The sequence below is a fragment of the Fragaria vesca genome, linkage group LG6, assembly GCF_000184155.1.
Source record: "Fragaria vesca subsp. vesca linkage group LG6, FraVesHawaii_1.0, whole genome shotgun sequence".
NCBI lineage: Eukaryota > Viridiplantae > Streptophyta > Magnoliopsida > Rosales > Rosaceae > Fragaria > Fragaria vesca.
This window is the reverse complement of record NC_020496.1, coordinates 3,684,228-3,704,413: the sequence shown is the minus strand read 5'-3', so window position 1 is coordinate 3,704,413 and position 20,186 is coordinate 3,684,228. Positions and strand designations below refer to the sequence as shown.

At 37.6% G+C, this 20,186-nt stretch overlaps 4 protein-coding genes across 5 annotated transcripts; 1 reads left to right on the top strand and 3 right to left on the bottom strand.

Annotated features, from left to right (window-relative positions):
* Window positions 1-4,829: 4,829 nt before the first annotated feature.
* On the bottom strand, window positions 4,830-6,512 carry LOC101305769 (galactinol synthase 2-like). The gene is made up of 4 exons (XM_004302246.1): window positions 6,068-6,512; window positions 5,636-5,956; window positions 5,405-5,539; window positions 4,830-5,319 (listed from the first exon to the last, which is right to left on the bottom strand). Exons 1-4 carry the CDS (start codon window positions 6,389-6,391, stop codon window positions 5,086-5,088), a joined length of 1,014 nt encoding a protein of 337 aa, XP_004302294.1. The 5' UTR covers window positions 6,392-6,512; the 3' UTR covers window positions 4,830-5,085.
* A 2,432-nt stretch (window positions 6,513-8,944) lies between these two features.
* LOC101306059 (galactinol synthase 2-like) lies at window positions 8,945-10,416 on the bottom strand. Of its 2 annotated transcripts, XM_004302247.1 has the most exons (3): window positions 9,942-10,416; window positions 9,400-9,855; window positions 8,945-9,308 (listed from the first exon to the last, which is right to left on the bottom strand). In XM_004302247.1, exons 1-3 carry the CDS (start codon window positions 10,266-10,268, stop codon window positions 9,072-9,074), a joined length of 1,020 nt encoding a protein of 339 aa, XP_004302295.1. In that variant the 5' UTR covers window positions 10,269-10,416; the 3' UTR covers window positions 8,945-9,071. The 2 variants fall into 2 exon arrangements, with proteins under 2 accessions (XP_004302295.1, XP_004302296.1); XM_004302248.1 differs by having other exon boundaries at window positions 9,035-9,855; window positions 9,936-10,368.
* Window positions 10,417-12,862: 2,446 nt separating this feature from the next.
* LOC101304884 (chloroplast stem-loop binding protein of 41 kDa b, chloroplastic-like) lies at window positions 12,863-16,162 on the bottom strand. The gene is made up of 10 exons (XM_004302243.1): window positions 16,040-16,162; window positions 15,822-15,956; window positions 15,264-15,350; window positions 15,075-15,165; window positions 14,902-14,956; window positions 14,204-14,264; window positions 13,829-14,050; window positions 13,627-13,743; window positions 13,458-13,547; window positions 12,863-13,288 (listed from the first exon to the last, which is right to left on the bottom strand). Exons 1-10 carry the CDS (start codon window positions 16,142-16,144, stop codon window positions 13,109-13,111), a joined length of 1,143 nt encoding a protein of 380 aa, XP_004302291.1. The 5' UTR covers window positions 16,145-16,162; the 3' UTR covers window positions 12,863-13,108.
* Window positions 16,163-16,518: 356 nt separating this feature from the next.
* Window positions 16,519-20,135, top strand: LOC101305186 (AP-3 complex subunit mu-1-like). Its single transcript, XM_004302244.1, has 9 exons — window positions 16,519-16,546; window positions 17,137-17,214; window positions 17,322-17,421; window positions 17,703-17,813; window positions 17,897-17,986; window positions 18,299-18,546; window positions 18,899-19,108; window positions 19,332-19,539; window positions 19,673-20,135. The coding sequence occupies exons 2-9, from the start codon at window positions 17,180-17,182 to the stop codon at window positions 19,916-19,918; spliced, it is 1,248 nt and encodes a 415-aa protein (XP_004302292.1). The 5' UTR covers window positions 16,519-16,546; window positions 17,137-17,179; the 3' UTR covers window positions 19,919-20,135.
* The last annotated feature ends 51 nt before the right edge of the window (window positions 20,136-20,186 follow it).

The window sequence follows — 20,186 nt, the reverse complement described above, 5'->3', positions numbered from 1 at the left end:
AGAGAGAGAGAGAGTTTTCTATCGTTTTCGCAACATTCAGTAAGTTAAGATCACAAGTTAGTGAAAAGTGGCACGGTGGTCAGAACTGCCTGTGTGTTAAAGCCTTGAAGGTAACTCGATCGCACAAGGTTTTCATTCACGAAGTGAGACGTGAAGGCCCCCATGCCGATTTTTCTCAAGCGTTGCGCATCGACACTCTCTGGTGTGGAACTAACACAAGTGTACTGATATTTGTGGGAGTTCAAGACTCTTGGGGGACTAGGGGAAGAATTCAAATGCATCAGGAAGAGCTGCAAGATGCATGTTATTAAGTGATAACATGTAATGTCTTAGTTAAACAAACTGATATGAAGGATTGTACCGCAGAAAATGAAGAAACCAGTCCTGTTTTTCTCATCATGTAATAAAGGGTCACATACTCACATTGTGATTTATGTGAACAAGGCTTTCGATTTGATCGAATGCTGTTCTAGTTTTTCTAATTGGTAGTGATTTTAACTGCAGCTTATCCTAATTTCAAAGCACAAGTGAATAACTGAATACCAATTCTCTGTTCTCATATACTTACTGTAAAACATGAATGGAACAATGAATCAGTAATTTCTTGGTTTATGCTCCTTCAAGGCTTCAATGCACTCAACACCATGTATTTGGTCTTAGATTCTAGAGGATATGTAGTAGATTCTTAAGTTTCTCTATTCTCATGATTCAATTGTGTAAAGTCACTATGCAACAAGGAACTAGTAGTTTCTGTAGTTTATGTTCTTAACAAATGTACTCAAAAGCCAACACATTGTATGATTAGCTTGGTCGTAGAGTCTAGACGAGTTGCTAACTTTCGAGCTATTCAGAGAGTCGGAGAGACTGATCACCATATGCTGAAGCAATTACCAAATAGACTTGATTGATATATAGGCGAGCTTGCTTGGTTTCAATAGAGTGTTGATTTACAACTTCAAAATCGATCAAAAATATATTGCATACATATGTTCGATCATAACAATCAAAATTAACCCCAACATAGTTGGTCATTTATGAACATCATCCATAAGCCTTCTTACTGTAATTGCAATACTATAAATTCAGTAATTTACAGATATCAATCAAATGGTAAATGAAAACTGTACTAAAATTTTAATGTGTAACAATTTTGCATGTATACAAGAGTTGTCTTGTAGATTGAAATGTTCGTGCAGCACATAGAGAAAGAGATAAAAGAGTATACTCATGCAGACCCTCTTTGACCAAATCAACCCCTATTGATCTTGCTCAGAACCACCACCTGCACTCGAACCTTGCGAAAAGCAATACCACTCATTTCTCGGTCCTTCCCTGCTATACTTTTAGCAAGGACGAAGACCAACCATTTGGACTGCGAGTAGCAGAGCCTGCATGTGCCAAAGTTTTGACTGGAAATTTTCCAACTTCGTTTTGAACTTAAAACCTTCCTTTTCGATCTTAATCCTTTCATATTCAATCCTTCTATACACACACACACACACACATATTGATATAGCACATCCTATCCAATGTAAATCATGGACTAGATAGCTTTGATATGTTCCATCGCTTTAACCATTGCGCCACCATCACCACCATTTGTGCCCCCTTCCTGCCATAACTTGCTTTTGCTTATTGTTATCATGTTGCCACTGCCCCGTTCAATTGTTTGTCAAGCCTTGATACATCTATATAACCAGAAATTACTTCCATCTAGCGAAACCCTGATTTTCAAGCGTAAATTACGCTAGGATCACAAGTTATAACTCTCCCAGGTAAGGACGATCGAGGGAGTTTGAAAGAGGCCAATAAGCCCTCATCATGAATGACGCATGAGGATCATAAGCGAGGATCATAGCTAGGCGGCGCTCCCCTCAGATACTGCTGAGGACAACAAAAAGGCAAGTGAGGAGCAGTGGAGGATGAGATTGGTCATGAGTCATGACACTTCATACGGGCATTACTTATTTATGCCATATCTAGCTCTCTAAACAGAAACTGAAGTCTGATATGGAAAGGAACAAGCTGGAATGAAGAAGTTTGTGGAGAAGAAGATATTAGTATGCAAGATTTTCCCGCCATGCATGTAATGAGAGGGTCACACTGCATGTGATTGAATTTTTTTTTTTTTTTGGTGCACACTGTGATTGATGTATGCGATGCTTTCAATAAGAATGGATGCTTTGCCTCTTCTTGCAAAGCAGAAGTGATATCAATTCTGTGTTCTCATTCGTATATGTATGAAACAAGGAACTAGTTGTCTCATTGGTTTGTGTTTCTGATCAAATTACTCAAAACTTGAAAATAATTACAATACACTTAGTTTAATTAGTCTTAATTCTAGAGGAATTGTTGCCATGCTAAATTAGAGAGGACCATGAAGTTCAAGGTGTTAAAGTAACTGTAACGGCCAAAATCATTTCCAATAATAATAGCTTCACATTTCCGGCCAAATTGCAATTAGTATTATCTCACCAGTAGTTTACATAACCTCATATCTGAACAGCAATTTCCAGCAAAAAAAGAATCAAATATATAGGCAAGGAATCCAGTCCTAAAATGAAGAACTCTGCTTTCAAAACCCAAATTATGTATCAATCAATCGATTATGGTAACACAACTGTTAAACTTGCTCCTAATATGTCAAGAATTATTCTTTAGCCTAGCCTGTAAATCTTTCTGCACCCTATAACCAGCACACAGAGATTGTGAAGATAAAACCCTCTAGTTCATACTTCACGCCACTCATTTCTTGGTCCATCACTGCTACTCTGTTTTTTTTAAGTTCTTCATCAGAGAAGTAAGGACGATGGACCAAACAAACCAGTACGTACAACCAACCACCCATTTGGACTGAGCAGCGAAGCTTGCATGTGCCTTAGTTTTGACTGAAAATTTTCCCATCTTCGATTTGAATTTTAAAAAACCCTCCTTTTCTATCTCAAGTCTTCTATATATACCATGAACTATCTAGATCTGCTATGTTCCCCCGTCCAGTGACAGAGTCAGGATTTATAATCTGGAGGGGTCCAATATATAAACTATTAGTTCGAGAATAAGCTTGTGATTTTTATGTTCATACAAGATATTATTATTATTTTCAAAAAACTAAACAACTGTATACATATATATGAAGAAAAAAGTTAGTATATAACAGACAAATTATTCGTCCATACATAGAGCTATTAACCACAAGTACAACACACTTTTAAAAATATTCCACCAAAGTTTATTATATTAAGTTTGTTGTTGTTGTTCAATAACACTATGAAATACGTGTCAGCTTTCTCAGAGTAAGATTAAGATAAATCACTTGGGTTAACATACAAAAATATATCATGAACACTGCGAGTACGTTGCCTCCATATTTTTCTTTTCGATCTGTATATTAAATAGAGAACACTGCTTTCTTTGGCATCACAATCATATTGAAAATTCAATGAGATGGTGATCAATATAGGATCGACGTAAAGGAGATGCAGCAATAGATAGCCACAACTTACTAGAAAACAGGAAAAATTGGACCCAAGTGTCTCGGTCTGCTAGAACTGGAACAAGTTGCAATTTCCACAATGCAAATGTTGCCAAGCATGGACTTGACTTGGTCGTAACTAATATTGAATCTTCCACGCTATTAGTCGTTATCAGTTTATTTGGAATGGAATGGCTTACAGAAAAAACTTTGGGATAAGAATTTGGAAAGTGGAGAGATAGTTAATTTATCACACTCTATATGTTATAGGAAGTACTCAGTTTTCCTATATCATGCACGTACTCTTTTATTCATTTTTACTTGTACTTTTCTATATCTAAGTACTCTGCGAGCATACTAGTATTACTAGCTTAGTATCGGTGGCTGGATCCATCTTTTAAGTAAAACAATTCTATACTAAAATTTCCTCACAAACAAGTTTTCATCTCCAGGATTGAACTACTGAACTCGAATTAATTACTGTCAAATACAAATATTATATGAACTCCGATCCTTTCGCACTCACTTGGAAATAAAAACCAGAATTATTTCAGATGGTGGAAGAAGCTCATGAAATCCATGTATCTATATCCCCATCAATCCATCATGACACCAATTCAATACCACCATTGTTTTCCCATCCGACTATAACCTTTGCTTGCTTTAAGTAGCCTTTAAATGTTGCCACCGCACCCGTCTAAGTATCCGGCATCTCCTCCCGCACCAGATACTAGTCTCCTACTGACCATGTTATTCATGTCTTTGCAAACTCTGCTCCATCGTAATCCTGATTTTCCAAGCATAAATTAAGCTAGGATCACAAGTTAGATAAATCAACCCATCTAGAGAAGGAGAACCAAGAAGCAAGTTGCAAGGCGGTCTAGGATTACCTCATTTTTTTGTGATGGTTTTCCATATGAGCCTCATGTTCGTTCTATTTTTAGAGGTGGAAAGTGGAAATCAGTGCTTCCATGCAGTTGGTATATGCGTCTAAAAAAGGTGTTATTTGAAGAAAGGTGATAGGAGTTGTTCATAGATTGTTATATATGGCACACTGTACAAGTTTATTAAAAGCTTTGCTTCCTGTTTCATGTTCACACTGTAACCTTTGCAATATTGGGGATCTGAATGTTATATGGTTATTTGGCAATAAGAACAAGATATGAGTCGTTGTTGTTCACCTTATGAGCAAAACAAGCTGAAAGAAACCTTTGGAATCTTAGAATTTTTATCGGAAAATCTTTTAACTTGTTTGGCTTATATATATGGTTCTTATGACAACCATGTTGAGTTGCTGCAAATGCGAGTAGCTGCAAATTGTGCTAACAAGCTTTTGATTCCTTAAATTGGTTCAAATGAAAATTACAACTTGTAAATTTGTAATATGAGAATTGGAATTATATTTCAAACGTTGTTTGGAACATAACAAATCAAATCAACCCCAACATAAAAAACAGGGGGACTAAAGACTCCTATACTAAAACTTCAGAAAAGGCCTCCCAAGTTAATAATTTTGGGAAGACCAAACAAAAGTACTAAATACAATCGATTATTAAGATAAACCCTATATACTTCTGATGTATAGGGTTGAAATTCCATCAAGAACACAGACACTAGGCAGCTGATGGGGCGGGAATAAAATTAACATGGCCAGCCTTCGACAGTGCCGCCACAAATGGCTGCAGGTTAACTTGCTCGGTGCCATTTCCAGACTCGGCAGCACCGATGCAATTCTGGTAATCCAAGGACTCGTCATCATAAATCTCCCACCATTTCTTCACCAGCATCTTGATGTCTTCTCGCTCCATATTCTCCCCTTCTCCATTGTACCTCCATGGCTTAGAACCCTAAAAATATTGAAACCAACCATTACTATGTTGTTACAAAATCAAGTTTAATATGATGAAACTTGTAGGAAGTATATACACTCACATTAGCACAATAGTGGACAACTTTGACCTTCTCTAGCTCAATGTTTTCAGGGTGGCGCCACAGCATAGCCAACACAAGGTTGTAGTTTGAAGGGATAGGCACGTACTTGTCCCTAAAGAACACATTCAAGAAATCCTGCAGAGTTCAAAAGGGTTAGTTAAATTTACCGTCAGATTAAAACACAATTGAGCAACAAAAAACCAAAAGTTTACTGTAATAACATTTATTTACCTGCTCAGCAAACAAAGTAGGAGTAGAAGTCTTGAGGGTGCTCAAGAGATCATGGTAAGTAGACAAGTTTGGCTCGTAAACGAACATGCCAGCATTGAAATACAAAGGAGGCTTGGGACCCAAGCTATTATCCCATTGTACCCTGTCGGGGCACTGCTGGCAGTACCCAATCTTGAACTGGGGACTATCCCTCCAATTGGTCTCACAAAAGCAATCCATCACAGCATAGAAGTAGTTGTCCGGGTAGTCAAACAAGTGGTCAATGTTCTGAAAAACTTGGATATCACCGTCCAAGTAGATCATCTTGCTATACTCCACAAACTGCAACACAAAAAACCCGATCATAAGAAAACAATAAAAACCCTAAAAATCAAAAGGAACAGACACGTGTCAATAACCCAGTAAAGGATACAAAGGGAAAAGAAACCCTACCTCCCAAATACGAAGCTTGGAGTAGTTGATGACGTAGTACGCCATGGCGTAGTGAGTCTGGTTCTCAGGAGGGTGAACAGGCTCGATCTCTCGGACTATGCAGCCCTGAGAGACAAGGATCTGACGGTGCTCTTCAGGAACATCAGGCAAGATAGCCACAACTAGTGGGTACTTGCTCTTCACCTTCCTCAAACCCTTGGCCAGACCAACCACACCTTTGACGTAGTCGCCGTTTCCGGCCAAGAACGTCACATAGGCTCTGCTTGGGGAAGTGGCGGCCTTGGTGGGGAGGATAGCGGCGGAGGTAATATCATGAGGAGCCATGTTTGAGTGTTTGTTTGGGATGGATGAAAAGGATTGGTGTTTGAGACGAAGATCGAAGTGTTTCGAACTTAGAAGATCGAGTGAGTTGTGTATGCTCTGAAAGTCTTTGTTTGCAATGTTTTGGATGATGAAGTTGTGTTGGGGTTGAGGGGTTTATATAGGAATTGAGGTGTGTAATAAGATATGGAAAATGGGGTAGGTTGGTTTAGATTATGGAAAAGAAATGGTAGATTAGGGTAAGTACTTAATTAGTAGTAGTGGGTCTTGGAGGAAAGTAACAGGTGGATGAATCTAGGGAGTCTGATGAGTCTAATTTTCACACTGATGTAGGGTGATTAGCAACATGTCTTTCATGATCAAGAATCTTCAACTCATCACCCTAAATCTTTGAGGAGTTATCTGTTAATTAATACTAATTTTGTCATTAAAGTCAAATTTATTTGGATTTTAATTGGACAAATATAGAAAGAATTGTTGGTTTGGATATTTCAATATACTGGATTATCCTCCAAGCCCACCATGCTTTTTTGCTAGGACTATAAAATCCTTCTGATCACATTATCGACACCAACTAGCCTTATTCATTTCCATATTAATACCATAGCTTAAAAACACCATAAATGAAAAGATTACTACAAGAAATCATACTTTGATTTTGGTATTATTATTGTTGATCAGTGAATTATTTATTTATAAATTAGGAAATATAATTATATCTCTCTAGAATATTGATCTTAAAGGCAATACTTGCACAACAGGATGAACAAAAACGTTGTGATCGAACCTAATTAAACGAAAAGGGTGAAGTGGTAATTTCATTAAAATAACATAATCTACAGCTCCACTCGCTACTACCGACAGGGAGGGGCTAGATCTTCCCACCAGAAGCGAAGAAGACTATAATACCCTCCGGTTCTATACACGAAATATCTCATTTCAACGTCCACGTATACAACACGTAGCTCCTTCTAGATTAAAAAGTAGGGACACCGATGGCTTAAGCTTCAAGGAATCAAACTAACTCCCCAAAAAACCCGGTTCACTTTTCGGGTGGGACCCATTCTCTTCGTTTAGGTGTCAGTCTAGTGACTACTAATACACCACGTGGGCGCATCTGGCTCACTGAGACTGGGTTGTTGCCACTTGGCATTATAAGAGAGCTGAGCTTCCCTGAGAAGTGAGAAGAACAGCCATGCATGCATGCACGAGTGGCACGCGCTTTCGTTTTCGGTTTAGTTAAGTTGGTTGGCCGAAATAAGACGCGTTTAGGTTTAATACGGCGGTGGAGGTACGGCGTCGTATTAACTTTGTGTGGGATAAGGTAACACCGACCGACCATATATCTTAGTAATTGGGTAATGTTTCTTTGACTCGGGGACTATTTTGGCAGGTGTCTTGATTCTGAGAATCCTTAAAAAATTGGTTGTGTGATTCAACCGTCTAGAGATTCTTGGGATTTCTTTGGGTTATTTCCATCATTTTGAGCCATTGATTGTGTTGATTCCTTTACGTGATTCCCTTGAAAAGAATTGATCCATTTCGCTTGCGAATTTTCCATCTACGGAGGATTTTTCCCTTCGCAAATTTTGGCTTCAAAGAATGATCGTCTATAATTATGGAAAAGGAGAGTTTGAAGAATTAATGTACGTATGTGATATTCTTGTGGAGGAGATCTACGCTGTTTAGGTATAGAACTAGAATTTTGATATAAGCCATTGAATATAATCCAAATTTAGGAGAATCTTTTGGGTCATTAGGGCTTACGTACGTTTTAGCCTCATGCGATCATATATTACCTAATAGTTGGAAGAAACTTAGTGACATTATTCGATCATGTTTCCTGAATAATCCAAGGAATATGTTGAAACCTTACATATGCATTGGACTCTTATGCTTTGTTTTCCCGTGTAAACTCCAAAAGAGGAAGTATATATTGAGTGTATATCTTCGGGACCAATATTTTGTATCGATGCTCAACATTAGGGTTTTTCATTTGAGTGAATATGAAGTTATTACGCATAGATTGATAGTCGAATATTTTTAGTGGCAATTAGGGTTCATTAACATATTGATTCACTTCTACCATTTGAGAGATGTATATCTATATAAGCAATTGATTATGATATTAACTGCTAGTATTGGAATGCTTGGCTCATCAGTTCCCATTGATTTGTTTAATTAATCTTTTTTTCTTTTTTTCTTTTCTAATATGTATATATAGCTTGGTATGAATTTCACCAACCGACGAGAGGTTCTAACATGATAAGTGCAAGTTTACTTTTGGCATGTGACGCCTCTGAAATTAACATCAATTTGATCCGGGAGAAACAATTGCTACGAGGATAAAGATCGATGGATGGCACGATGGTCTAATGATCGAGAAGCCAGATTTGTATATAAGTAGGAACATATATATTTCATCACATCACATACATATATATTACCAACTTCACATCTTAAATATTGTCCCAAGAAAAAGAGGGACTCGAGTACCACTTCAAACTCTAAAACTACTGTAGTAACTGTAATGTCTAAGGTCCCCATGACAAGTAAAATGGATATGGGGACTGGGGAGACCGAGACGAAAAGAAAACAAACCAGCTAGCTCTTAATTATTTAGATTACCCCCGGCTCCTGTATGTATACTTTGGAAATTAATCAGGTCTCGAACCTGCAGGCACTAAGCAGCGGATGGGGCGGTAAAATAGTTGAGATCACCAGCCCCCGTAGACAAAGCCATCTGAAAGGGCTGTAGGTTCACTCGCCGAGTTCTATTTCTAGCCGCCCGAGGAGCAACGGTGTTGTTGTAATCCAATGACTCATCGTTGTAGATATCCCACCACCTCTTCACTAGCATCTTAATGTCATCCCTCTGCATGTTCTCCCCTTCTCCATTGTACCTCCATGGCTTGGACCCCTAAACCAAATAATAAACTAACAGATCAGTAAACTAGGATCTCCGACGAAAATAGTTATCATTAAGTAATCGAATAGGGAGTAACACTCACATTAGCACAGTAGTGGACAACCTTGACTTTGTCCAGTTCAATGTTTTCAGGGTGGCGCCAAAGCATGGCCAAAACAAGGTTGTATTCTGAAGGGATAGGCTTGTACTTATCCTTGAAGAAATCGTTCAAGAAATCCTGCTCAGCAAATGAAGTAGGTGTGCTAGTCTTGAGGGCACTGAGGAGTTCCTGGTAAGTGGACAAGCTAGGCTCATAGACAAACATGCCTGCGTTAAAATATAGAGGTGGCTTCGGACCCAAGCTATTGTCCCACTGAACCTTATCTGGGCACTGCTGGCAGTATCCAATCTTGAACTGGGGACTGTGCCTCCAGTTGGGCTCACAGAAGCAATCCTTGACAGCATATAAGTAGTTGTCTGGATAGTCGAACAGATGGTCGATGTTCTCAAACACTTGGATATCTCCATCCAAGTAGATCATCTTGCTATACTCGACAAACTGTAACACAAATAATAAAATTAAGATGAACCCTAACAGTCCAAATTGAGTGGACACACGTCAGTAACCTAATAAGTTACACGTACCTCCCAAATACGAAGCTTGGAGTAGTTGATGACGTAGTAGGCCATGGCAAACTGGGTCTGGTTCTCAGGAGGGTAGACAGGCTCGATCTCTCGGACTATACAGCCCTGAGAAACTAGGATCTGACGGTGTTCTTCAGGGACGTCTGGCAAGATAGCCACAACTAGTGGATACTTGCTCTCAACCTTCCTTAAACCCTTGGCCAACCCAACCACACCTTTCACATAGTCACCGTTTCCGGCCAAGAACGTCACATAGGCACGGCTACGTGCAGTGGCGGACTTGACGGTTGAAACGGTTTTGGCAGCTTTGGTGATACGAGGAACCATGATGGAAAACTGAGGTTTTGTGAGATACGAAAACGATGGCTTTGGGGATGAAAAGAACTGTTATAATGACTGTTGTGTTTGCTTAAAGCTTTTGAAGGTTGATGGAGTAAGATGGAGGGGTGGGGGAGTATATATAGGATTTTAAGGAAGATAAATTTTCATTTTTTGTTTATGGAATTTATTTTTCGATTGGAAAATGAGGTCGGTTGTTTCATTACAGTCTGATATTACAGATATAAAGGTATAGATGTCGTTTTGGAAGTTGATCGGTGGTGTATTAGACTCACTTATGCCGTGATTTCATTTGCAACCATTACAGAAGAGGTGCGTTATCTGATCAAGTAAATGCTTTTGAGATTCATTTTTACAGTTACTTATTGAGTAATGGATAGCAAATTAACAACATGATTCCTCACCAAATTTGGTTTGACATTGTAGCTTTTTACATTCAAGAAAAAAACACCTAATTTTGTATAGAAAAATGAATTGGCCGGTCACATGGTAGTACGACGTCTGTTAGCTCCAGCACCACCTGACTAAAGCATGAAAGCATACATGAGTAACCTCTGATCTCCATACACGAAATGTCACTTCCTCTTAGCCACGTACACATGTACAAATACGCGGCAGGCTCATAGTTGAATCGATCACATTAACACGTCCGCACAGATAAAATTACCGAAAAAACAGTTACGCCATGTATGTGTTACGTTACATTAAATGAAACAATCAAAAGTAATTCATTTGTAGTTTGAAAACCTTAAAATGCATGTTTTATACAAATCAAACTTGTATTTCTACTTTGTATCTATTTTATATCAATGTTAACGTTACGTTAAATGAAACAATCAAATGTAATTCCTTTGTAGTTCAAAAACGTTAAAATGCATGTTTTATGTAAATCAGAGTTATGTTTCTACTTTGTATTTATTTTATGTCAATGTTAAATGTGGGATCTTTATTGATTGTCTAGTTAACATGGCTGTACCGACAAGATTATAACGAATGTTAAATGTGGGATCTTTATTGATCGTCACAGTATGTTCTTCTTCATATCTCTTTTAGATCGATATGAAATGTGAGACTTTATGATATCTTTATTAACACATCCCCATTTATAAGATTATAATAAGAAAACTTAAGTCTCGCGTTACGTTATGTTGAATGGAACAATCATGTATAATTTTTTTCAGCTAAAAACCCTAACATTATATGTTCGATTTTCTATAAATTAAGAGTTTTAATATAATTCGTATCTTTTTTTAGTTTAGAATATGAAATATGAAATGTTTCATCGATCGTTCGTCTACACTAGCATGATTATAACGAGAGAGTTCATACCAGCATCACGTCACACGACGGTGAAATGCAATAACGGTCGACGTTTGTAGTAAAATGAATACACCTTCTCGATAAATCATAGTTGGTTTCATTACATCCATTACGTGTCATGCTCCTGCATGGGGAGAGAGCAAGTGGCAGCTTCCACAGTTAACAACTAGTCTCAGCCACGTGGCAGGGATGGAGCTTCCTAGAAGTAATCCTACATCACTGTTTAATTGTTCAGTTTGGTTCGTTGGGCCAAATTTAAGACGCGTTTAACTTTAATTCGGTGCCGACGTCATGGTATTAAATTAGGTAGGATAGCGGGTCTTCCAGGATAAGCTAACCGACCAGATCTTAGTCCCGGATAAATGGGATAATCTTAAATTTTTTTTTTTTGACCAAAATAGTAAGATAATCTTACTTACTAATGACTTTTGCCCTTTGGGAATATTCCCTCACATATTCGTGGAGAATCTTCTATTCCTTAAATTCTGGATGAATCATCTGTGATTCACTAGTCCAGATTTTTGGGGTTCTTTTAATTTTAATTCCCCTAATTTTGAGCCATTGATTAGTGGCTAGCTAGTTTCCATGTGCTTGAAACTTAATTGGGGTTTGTTTCCATTTCCTTAATTGGGAGACACTGCTTTAGGATTTGGGTAGATGAATTTGAAGGGAAACAAACTTGTCGACCATTATTAACTAACTTGTTTATTTTAAATTAACGTTTCAAGTCTCTTTAGTCAAACATTCTAAAGAAACACGTGGCGTTAGTTTAAAGTTATGGACAATGGGCATTTAGATAAGCGAGCTAGAAGTGGTTGGTAAATTTATATCCAAAGCTGAAGTAGTACCATTAAAAAAATAAAAAAGGTGCAGCAAAATCAAAATCAAGACTCTTTTTGTTCATAATTTATTCGAACTTGTAACAGGGTCTCGGACTTTTTTTGTTTATGTTAGCTAAGTTTGACATTACTTTCTCCTCATACAGCACTTGTTTCTGGGACCTTCAACAGAATTGGCGGTTAATCAGGTGAACTGGTGATCTTGATTGTTCAACTTGACAGATTATATATATTTATGTCCCTAGCGTATTCAATCCATTGGAAGTTGGAACAGTTCAAAGAAAGGGTTAGTCATAGAGTTTACTTTTCAAATCAATGTGTTAGACCTTTGGAGCCAACTTCCAGATGGTACCTGGAGCAACGAGCAAGCTCTAAAATAGTAAAACACAGTGTTCAAGATAAGGTTTGGACTTTGGACTGGATACTGATGCTCCAAGCTCGAAAGTAACATGGCTTGTTATTCACTGGGAAATTTGCCTTGACCCATTGATCAGTAAGATAGGAGAATTTAGATATGGGCCCTTATGCAATTATGTAAAAATATTTTTCTTGTACTATAGACTTGATATGCAACAACATTACAAAAAGAAGAGCTTGATTTCCTCTTGATCTTGAATGGAAATTGATATACAAGGGAAATTACAAATCAAGGGAGGAAAGAGATTAGAGCTAGCTTTGGAGAACCAGACTCTTGCCAAGAATCATGTCATCTGTTGAAAAATCAGCTTCTTTCCTGAATGTTCCTCTGCCAAAGTCTAGGTTGTAGGAGTCTGCAAGACCTTCGACCAAGTCATATTCGGGTTTCCACCCAAGCACGCTCTTTGCTTTGTCAATCGATGCAAAGAAATGCTGCATCATGTCAACAACACAATGTTATCTTCATGAATTTTTTTAAAAAAACTACATTTTCGTCATTTCTCATGAAATGCTTATCCATATTCTTTAACTTGTCAACTATTTAGTTTGCAAGCTATCCTTTGTGTATCCAGAAAATAAATGTCTAAACATTAATAATCACCTGGTCGCGAAATGGAAATGCCTTCTTCTTGCCAAAATCAAACTCCTTAGGGTTATAGTGAACGATCTCAGGCTCAGGAAACCCAGCAGCCTAACAAAATCAAAGACTAATGAGAAACTCAAAATTTTAGAAGATAGTGATGTTTCTTTCTCAGTGGCCTACAGTATACCTTTGCACATGCTTTTGCTAATCCATCAAAGGTGACATATTTTTCTCCAGAGATGTTGAATACTTCCTTGCTGGCCTTTTCATTACAAAGAACCTTAACAAATGCAGTCGCTAAATCCTGCAAAACATATGACCAAATGAAGCTCCAATAATGCTACAAATATACTAAACAAAAGTATATGAAGATTTTGACACCATTGTACCTTAACATGACCAAGTTGTGTTATTTGTATTCCCGAGTTTGGAACTGGAATTGGGCGGCCAGCTTTCAACCGGTGGAAGAACCACTCTTCAACAGGATTGTAGTTCAGTGGTCCATAGATGTAGACTGGCCTTATAGAAGTCCAATTGACACCCCTTGATTCAAGCAAGCTCTCTGTCTCAAGCTTTCCCTTGTGCCTGCTCTTTGGATCAACTGCATCGATCTATCACCAGAAACAGGAAGACGTGAATAATATAGAGCAGACTCCCAAAATAATTGAGCTTGAAATGTCATCAAAATATACAAAGAAAGTTATACAGCAGGAAGTTCATACTCCCATAACTGAAAAGCAAGAAATTTAGAACATCAGGCATACCTCAAAGTGAGGTAATTGATCAGATTTCAGATAAACACCAGCTGAAGAGCAGTATATGTACCTGAGAATCAGTGGATTGTTTAAATCATCTTAACATTTGCTATCTTAAATGGGTGGAAATGGAAGTTTAGCCTCAAAACATCAGTTCCACCATTTTAGTATGCGAGTAAATCAAAGAACTATCTATTCAATCAAAGCACCCATAATTCACATTTCCAAAAATCACTGTTCCAGTTCATGGTTCATTCTTTAGTTCCATTGTGACTCACAATTACATTTCTCCCTATGGAGTTACCCAATCTTCTCTAAAATCCCATATGTGTCAGCTGGCTTACCCAATCATATAACTTGTTTGACAATAACCAGGCTTATTCATAATTCTTCACATAAATGACAGTCACAGAACAAGGTGTCTGATTTGATGACAGAAAATTCTAGAATTTCAAATCTTCTGACCAGATAATTTTGATGTCAACTTTGATATTATTATTGTTAACTAACAAGTCCATTTTTAAAATAAAATATACAAAAATCACACCGCACGCTTGTTAATTTAGATCTAGCTTGTACTTAGTCCTGATCTAAAATCATATCTGGAACAACAGATCATCCATAAAAAAGGAGAGAGAATTATAAAATTGCTTCATTAACCGACCATCAATAAACAAAATGACTTGATCAGGTTTCTAAGAGCTTACTGTTCTAACTTCGGAAGTCCATCCAATATGGGCACAATCTCCTCTGCCTCTCGTCCTGAAAATTTCCAGAGACATTCAGATTATGAAGTAGAAGTGTAAGGAGCAGTAAGGTAATGCAGTGAAAATTATAGTGGAAGAATTCAAATAGACAGCAATTTAAGAATGATGCATACCGTTTATGTCGTAAACAACATCAAAGCCTTCAGCTGAAAGACTGGACTTCACAAAATCAAAGTCCTTTCTGTCTCCTTTCAAATGCAAAATCTACAACAACGAAATGATCATTAAAAATGAAGAGTGCAAAAGAATGTGAACTCATTCCAAGTTAATGAGTTTTGGGAGCCTTATTAACAGCATTATACCTTGGAAGCAAAATCTGTGTAGTCACTATCGGATTCACCAGGCAACTGCTGAGTAATGGGTGCTTTTCCTCTGGTAAACAATGTAACCTGTCCAAGTAAACCTGATGTTAACAACGTACTGAAATCCAAGGCAGATAACAACTTAGTCAAACTAATTTAGCATTATTATAGAAATCATTTTACTCCCAAGTTCTAAATTATTGAATAGTTACAATTACATTGCAACTGAAGCATTACAACCTTATATAAGGCTCACATTATAGCAACCTCATTATGTAGGAATAAATTTCAAAAAACCTTGAACCTCAATAAGCTAAATTCAAGTTAGAGCAATCTCACACCTAAACCATAAGTTGTCGCAAACTAAACCATTCCCATCCTAGAGCTCACATTGCACTAGTGTAATCATGAAATACATAATTGTCAAAATTCTCTAAACTTTCCTATCACACCCAAACTCAATATTCTAAGTTCTCTGGTTTACCTAGAAGACATAAAGCGAAAATGGAACAGAGAAAATGCTCCAAAACATGGAAAGGAGGAGAATGAGGAAGATACCTGATGACCCTCCTTGACAAGCAGCCTTGACAAGAAGATACCAATGAATCTAGTTCCCCCCATTATCAGAATCTTCTTCGCACTCGATGCCGAAACTTGCAATGCACCTCTTGGCTGCGAAACCCTTCTCTTAAACTGCAAAAAACATAACTTGGGTACTAAGCAATTCCATCTAAAGAATTAATCAAATTAAAAAGAAAGAGAGAGAAATTAAAGACCTGGAGATGAGAGTGGAGTAGCCTGGTGCCATTGAAGTCGGAGAGAGAAGAAGGAGGGAGGAGAGAGACAGAAGGGTGTCTCTGAACAGACACCAATTTCGCCATGATTGAAAATGGGGTCTGAAATTGGTGAAAGACTTGAGCTTTTTCATGTTTGGGGGTTTGGCTTTTCTTCTCCGTCGAACGTTTAATCCGGATAAGGCTAATACTATGACCCACTCACTCCTCATCTCCTTCAGCCACTCATAACCACCCTCCAAAACGCTGCGTTTTGGGTCATCGTCATCCAAAGCTCTAGCCTTTTGGCGCCCTAAAGCGGCCAATTTGGGAATTGAGCTACTAAACGACGTCGTTGGTAGGTTGGGGCTCAATTTGGGCTTTTGGGTTGGGTAAAGATTTGGGCTTTAAGACCCAAAGTGTCAGTAACCAGCAAAGCTATGAATCTAACAAGGTAAAGCAGACGTCAAGACGAAGACGAAGGGGTTCTGCCGGTGAAGATTTAAGCAGGTATTCCTTTTTTTTTCTTTGGTTTTTCTTGTTAAATTTCATTGCTTTAACGCAGAAGGTAAAGAAAGATTGAATCTTTGATATGCAAACCCTGCAGTTGTTCGATCATATTAGCTGACATTTGAATCACATTTCTTAAGAAAATGGATGCTTGATTTGATTAGAGTCTGCTATTTGCTTTGATAAACAAAATTTTCACTAGAGGGTTTGGTGATGGGATCTTAATAGCTTCAATCAGATAGCTGTTACTTTGGTGTTGGATTTTGCATGCTTTTGTTTTCTGAAGATATTATTTTCAGTAATGGTTTTGTTGTTGAAGGCAATTTGAATAGATTCCATTTGGGTTATTGTTTAGCTAAGCAAAGATGCTTTGATATTAGAAAGGGAGAAGTTTATGGGTTTGTAGATTTGTGTCTGCTTCAAGAATTTTGTTGTGTATCAAGCAGTTGATGGGTTTGTAGAGTTTGCTCAACACACAATGTATGAGGGTAGAGTTGAAAGAGAAATGGGTTTGTGAGTCGTTGTAGTTATTTTTTCTCTTCGGGTGTTTTTCCGGCAATGAGCTAATCTACCGTTATGTTCCTCCCCAGAAGCTATAACTAACAACGTAAAGGAAGAGAGAGAGAGAGAGAGATGTTGCAGTGCGTATTTCTGCTATCCGATTCGGGGTAAGAGTCTCTTTAGCCGCTTTTGTTTGATCATATAATACTACTGGTATTTCTATAGCTCTCTTGGTTTTAGCGGGACAAAAGAGTTAATTTTTTGGATTTCACAGTGAGGTAATGCTGGAGAAACAGCTAACTGGGCAGCGTGTGGACCGCTCAATATGTGTATGGTTCTGGGAACAGGCCATTTCTCAAGGTGATTCCTCCAAGGTAGCTGTTGCAATTTTTGATATATGATTGAATATAATGTAATTGGCTTCATTACAAATTATTGTACTGATTCACTTCATATTTATGAATACTTAGAGGGGATTTTTTTGGGTCTATTTTTTTTATGTACTTTCTAGATTTTAGTTGTGTATATAACTAACGGCTCTGGGTTTACCCAAAGGACTATTCAATGTATGGGTGTTCTTCTTACTTCAGTTGTGAGTAGGTTGATATTTTCTTGAGTTGTGCATATTTCTTACGCGGTGTATGGTTGTTATCAGCTCCAACCAGTAATTGCTTCACCAACACATTACCTTTTCCAAATTCTTCGTGAGGGGATAACATTTTTAGCTTGTACCCAAGTTGAAATGCCACCTCTGATGGGCATTGAGGTGATTACATTGCTCAATCTATGTTAATATTATGAGTTCACTATGTAGCATTAAACTGATTAGCCTCTAACCATCAATTATAGTTCCTGTGCAGGGTGGCCGATGTCCTCACAGATTATCTTGGCAGCTTGAATGAAGACTTGATAAAAGATAACTTCGTCATCGTTTATGAGGTTATTGTCTTAATTATACTTCTGCTGCTTATTATGTTATTGGAAGTCAAGGGTTAGATCTCATCTGGTGGCGTACTTATATTTTCTCCTAGAATATCTGTTGTGAGGGACAAGTTTAGTCATTGATCTTTATGTTTATTGCTTAATACACTTGTGTTACATGCACAATGTTAACAAAAACTGAACAAGTCTAAACTCTTATCCTCCACGGCTGTGATTCTTTAGTGACATATCATTTAGTGTTTCCACTTTGTCATATTTCATCAGTTTTTCTTGAAATAGACTAACCAAAATATATATTGCAATTTGCAGCTTCTGGATGAGATGATTGACAATGGCTTCCCTCTCACTACGGAACCTAATATTCTGAGAGAGATGATTGCTCCACCAAATCTTGTCAACAAGATGTTGAGTGTTGTGACAGGCAGCAGTTCTAACATGAGTGATACGCTTCCAGGTGCAACATCATCTCTGATTCCATGGAGAACAACAGATCCGAAATACGCTCACAATGAAGTTTATGTTGATCTTGTTGAAGAAATAGATACAATAATAAACAGGTCACCATTTCAATTTTAACTTTTCTTTTATGAACAATGTCTTGTAAATTTCATTCAAACACTATATGTGTATTGCGTCATATGCCTTTTCCAGTATATCTATCCTGGTGTCTCTGCAATATTGTTGAATAAGATGAATATGAAAAGTAGTGTCTAACTTCGAATAATTGAATAATGTAGTTGAATAAAGTGGTTGCATTTTAATCTAGGGTTTTGTAGGTATCATTTATGGATGGTGAAATAGAATAGAAATAATTGTACAGAAACTTGCAGGTTTAATAGTTAGTATTTAGTGTGTTACGATTGTATCTCAAGGATTCGTACTCACATTAGTTGTTTAATTGCTGCTCAGGGATGGGGTCATGGTGAAATGTGAGATATATGGTGAAGTTCAAGTGAACTCCCATTTATCCGGTGTGCCTGATTTGACTCTTTCCTTTTCAAACCCTTCTATTCTTGATGATGTAAGATTCCATCCATGTGTTCGGTTTCGACCTTGGGAATCCCAGCAAATTCTGTCATTTGTGCCTCCTGACGGACAGTTTAAGCTTATGAGTTACAGGTATGGTGTTAAAGAAATACATGTGTGAAATACTTCGTATGGAAATTTGGGACTTACTTTAGCTGGGTAGATAAAGTTCATTACTATGATGCTTAATATTTGAATGGTTAATATGGTTGAGTTCAGTGAAAAATACCCACTATACAAATTAGAGTGTGTAGTGTTGCATGATCTCTGTCCTTGTCTTATTTTGATTCTAACACACCTCATATGTCATGTGCAGGGTTAGAAAGTTGAAAAGTACTCCAATCTATGTAAAGCCACAGCTGACCTCTGATGCTGGAACATGTCGTGTTAGTGTAATGGTTGGAATACGAAATGATCCTGGAAAGACCATTGATTCAATAACTGTGCAATTTCAACTGCCTCCATGTATTTTATCAGCTGATTTGACTTCAAATCATGGAACAGTAAACATTCTTGCAAATAAGGTACTAATATAGTATTGGACAATTGGCATATGACTCATTACCTTGACATCATATCTACCCTTTTAAAATGGTATATTGGCTAATGTGTATCTCCCGGTCGTATTTTTATTTTATATCCCTATTGTTTATGCAGATCTGTTCATGGTCAATCGGGCGTATTCCTAAAGATAAAACCCCTTCAATGTCTGGAACATTAGTGCTTGAGACAGGATTAGAGCGCCTTCATGTGTTCCCCACATTTCAAGCGAGTTTTAGGATCATGGGTGTTGCTCTCTCCGGCTTGCAGATAGATAAGCTGGATTTGAGGAATCTACCAAATCGAACATACAAGGGATTTCGAGCACTCACTAAAGCAGGGCAATTTGAAGTGAGGTCGTAATTCAGCAATCCAAATTCTTTTCTTTTTTAAAGCTGTTTGAAATGTGATCAATCTGTGTACATTATGGTGTGCTGGTGTGGATAATGTGCTGAAAATGTCACTGATAGTTTCATCTGTAAATTTGTTTTGTGATAGAAAATCATTGGTCTGAGACCCTAACAGTGCTGAAAATTTACAAATTGACAGAAGAAAATAAAAGAGAAGTCTGTTTGACGTCATTGGATTAGAATTTGTTGGCACTACATGTGAACTTACTATGCTCCAGGCT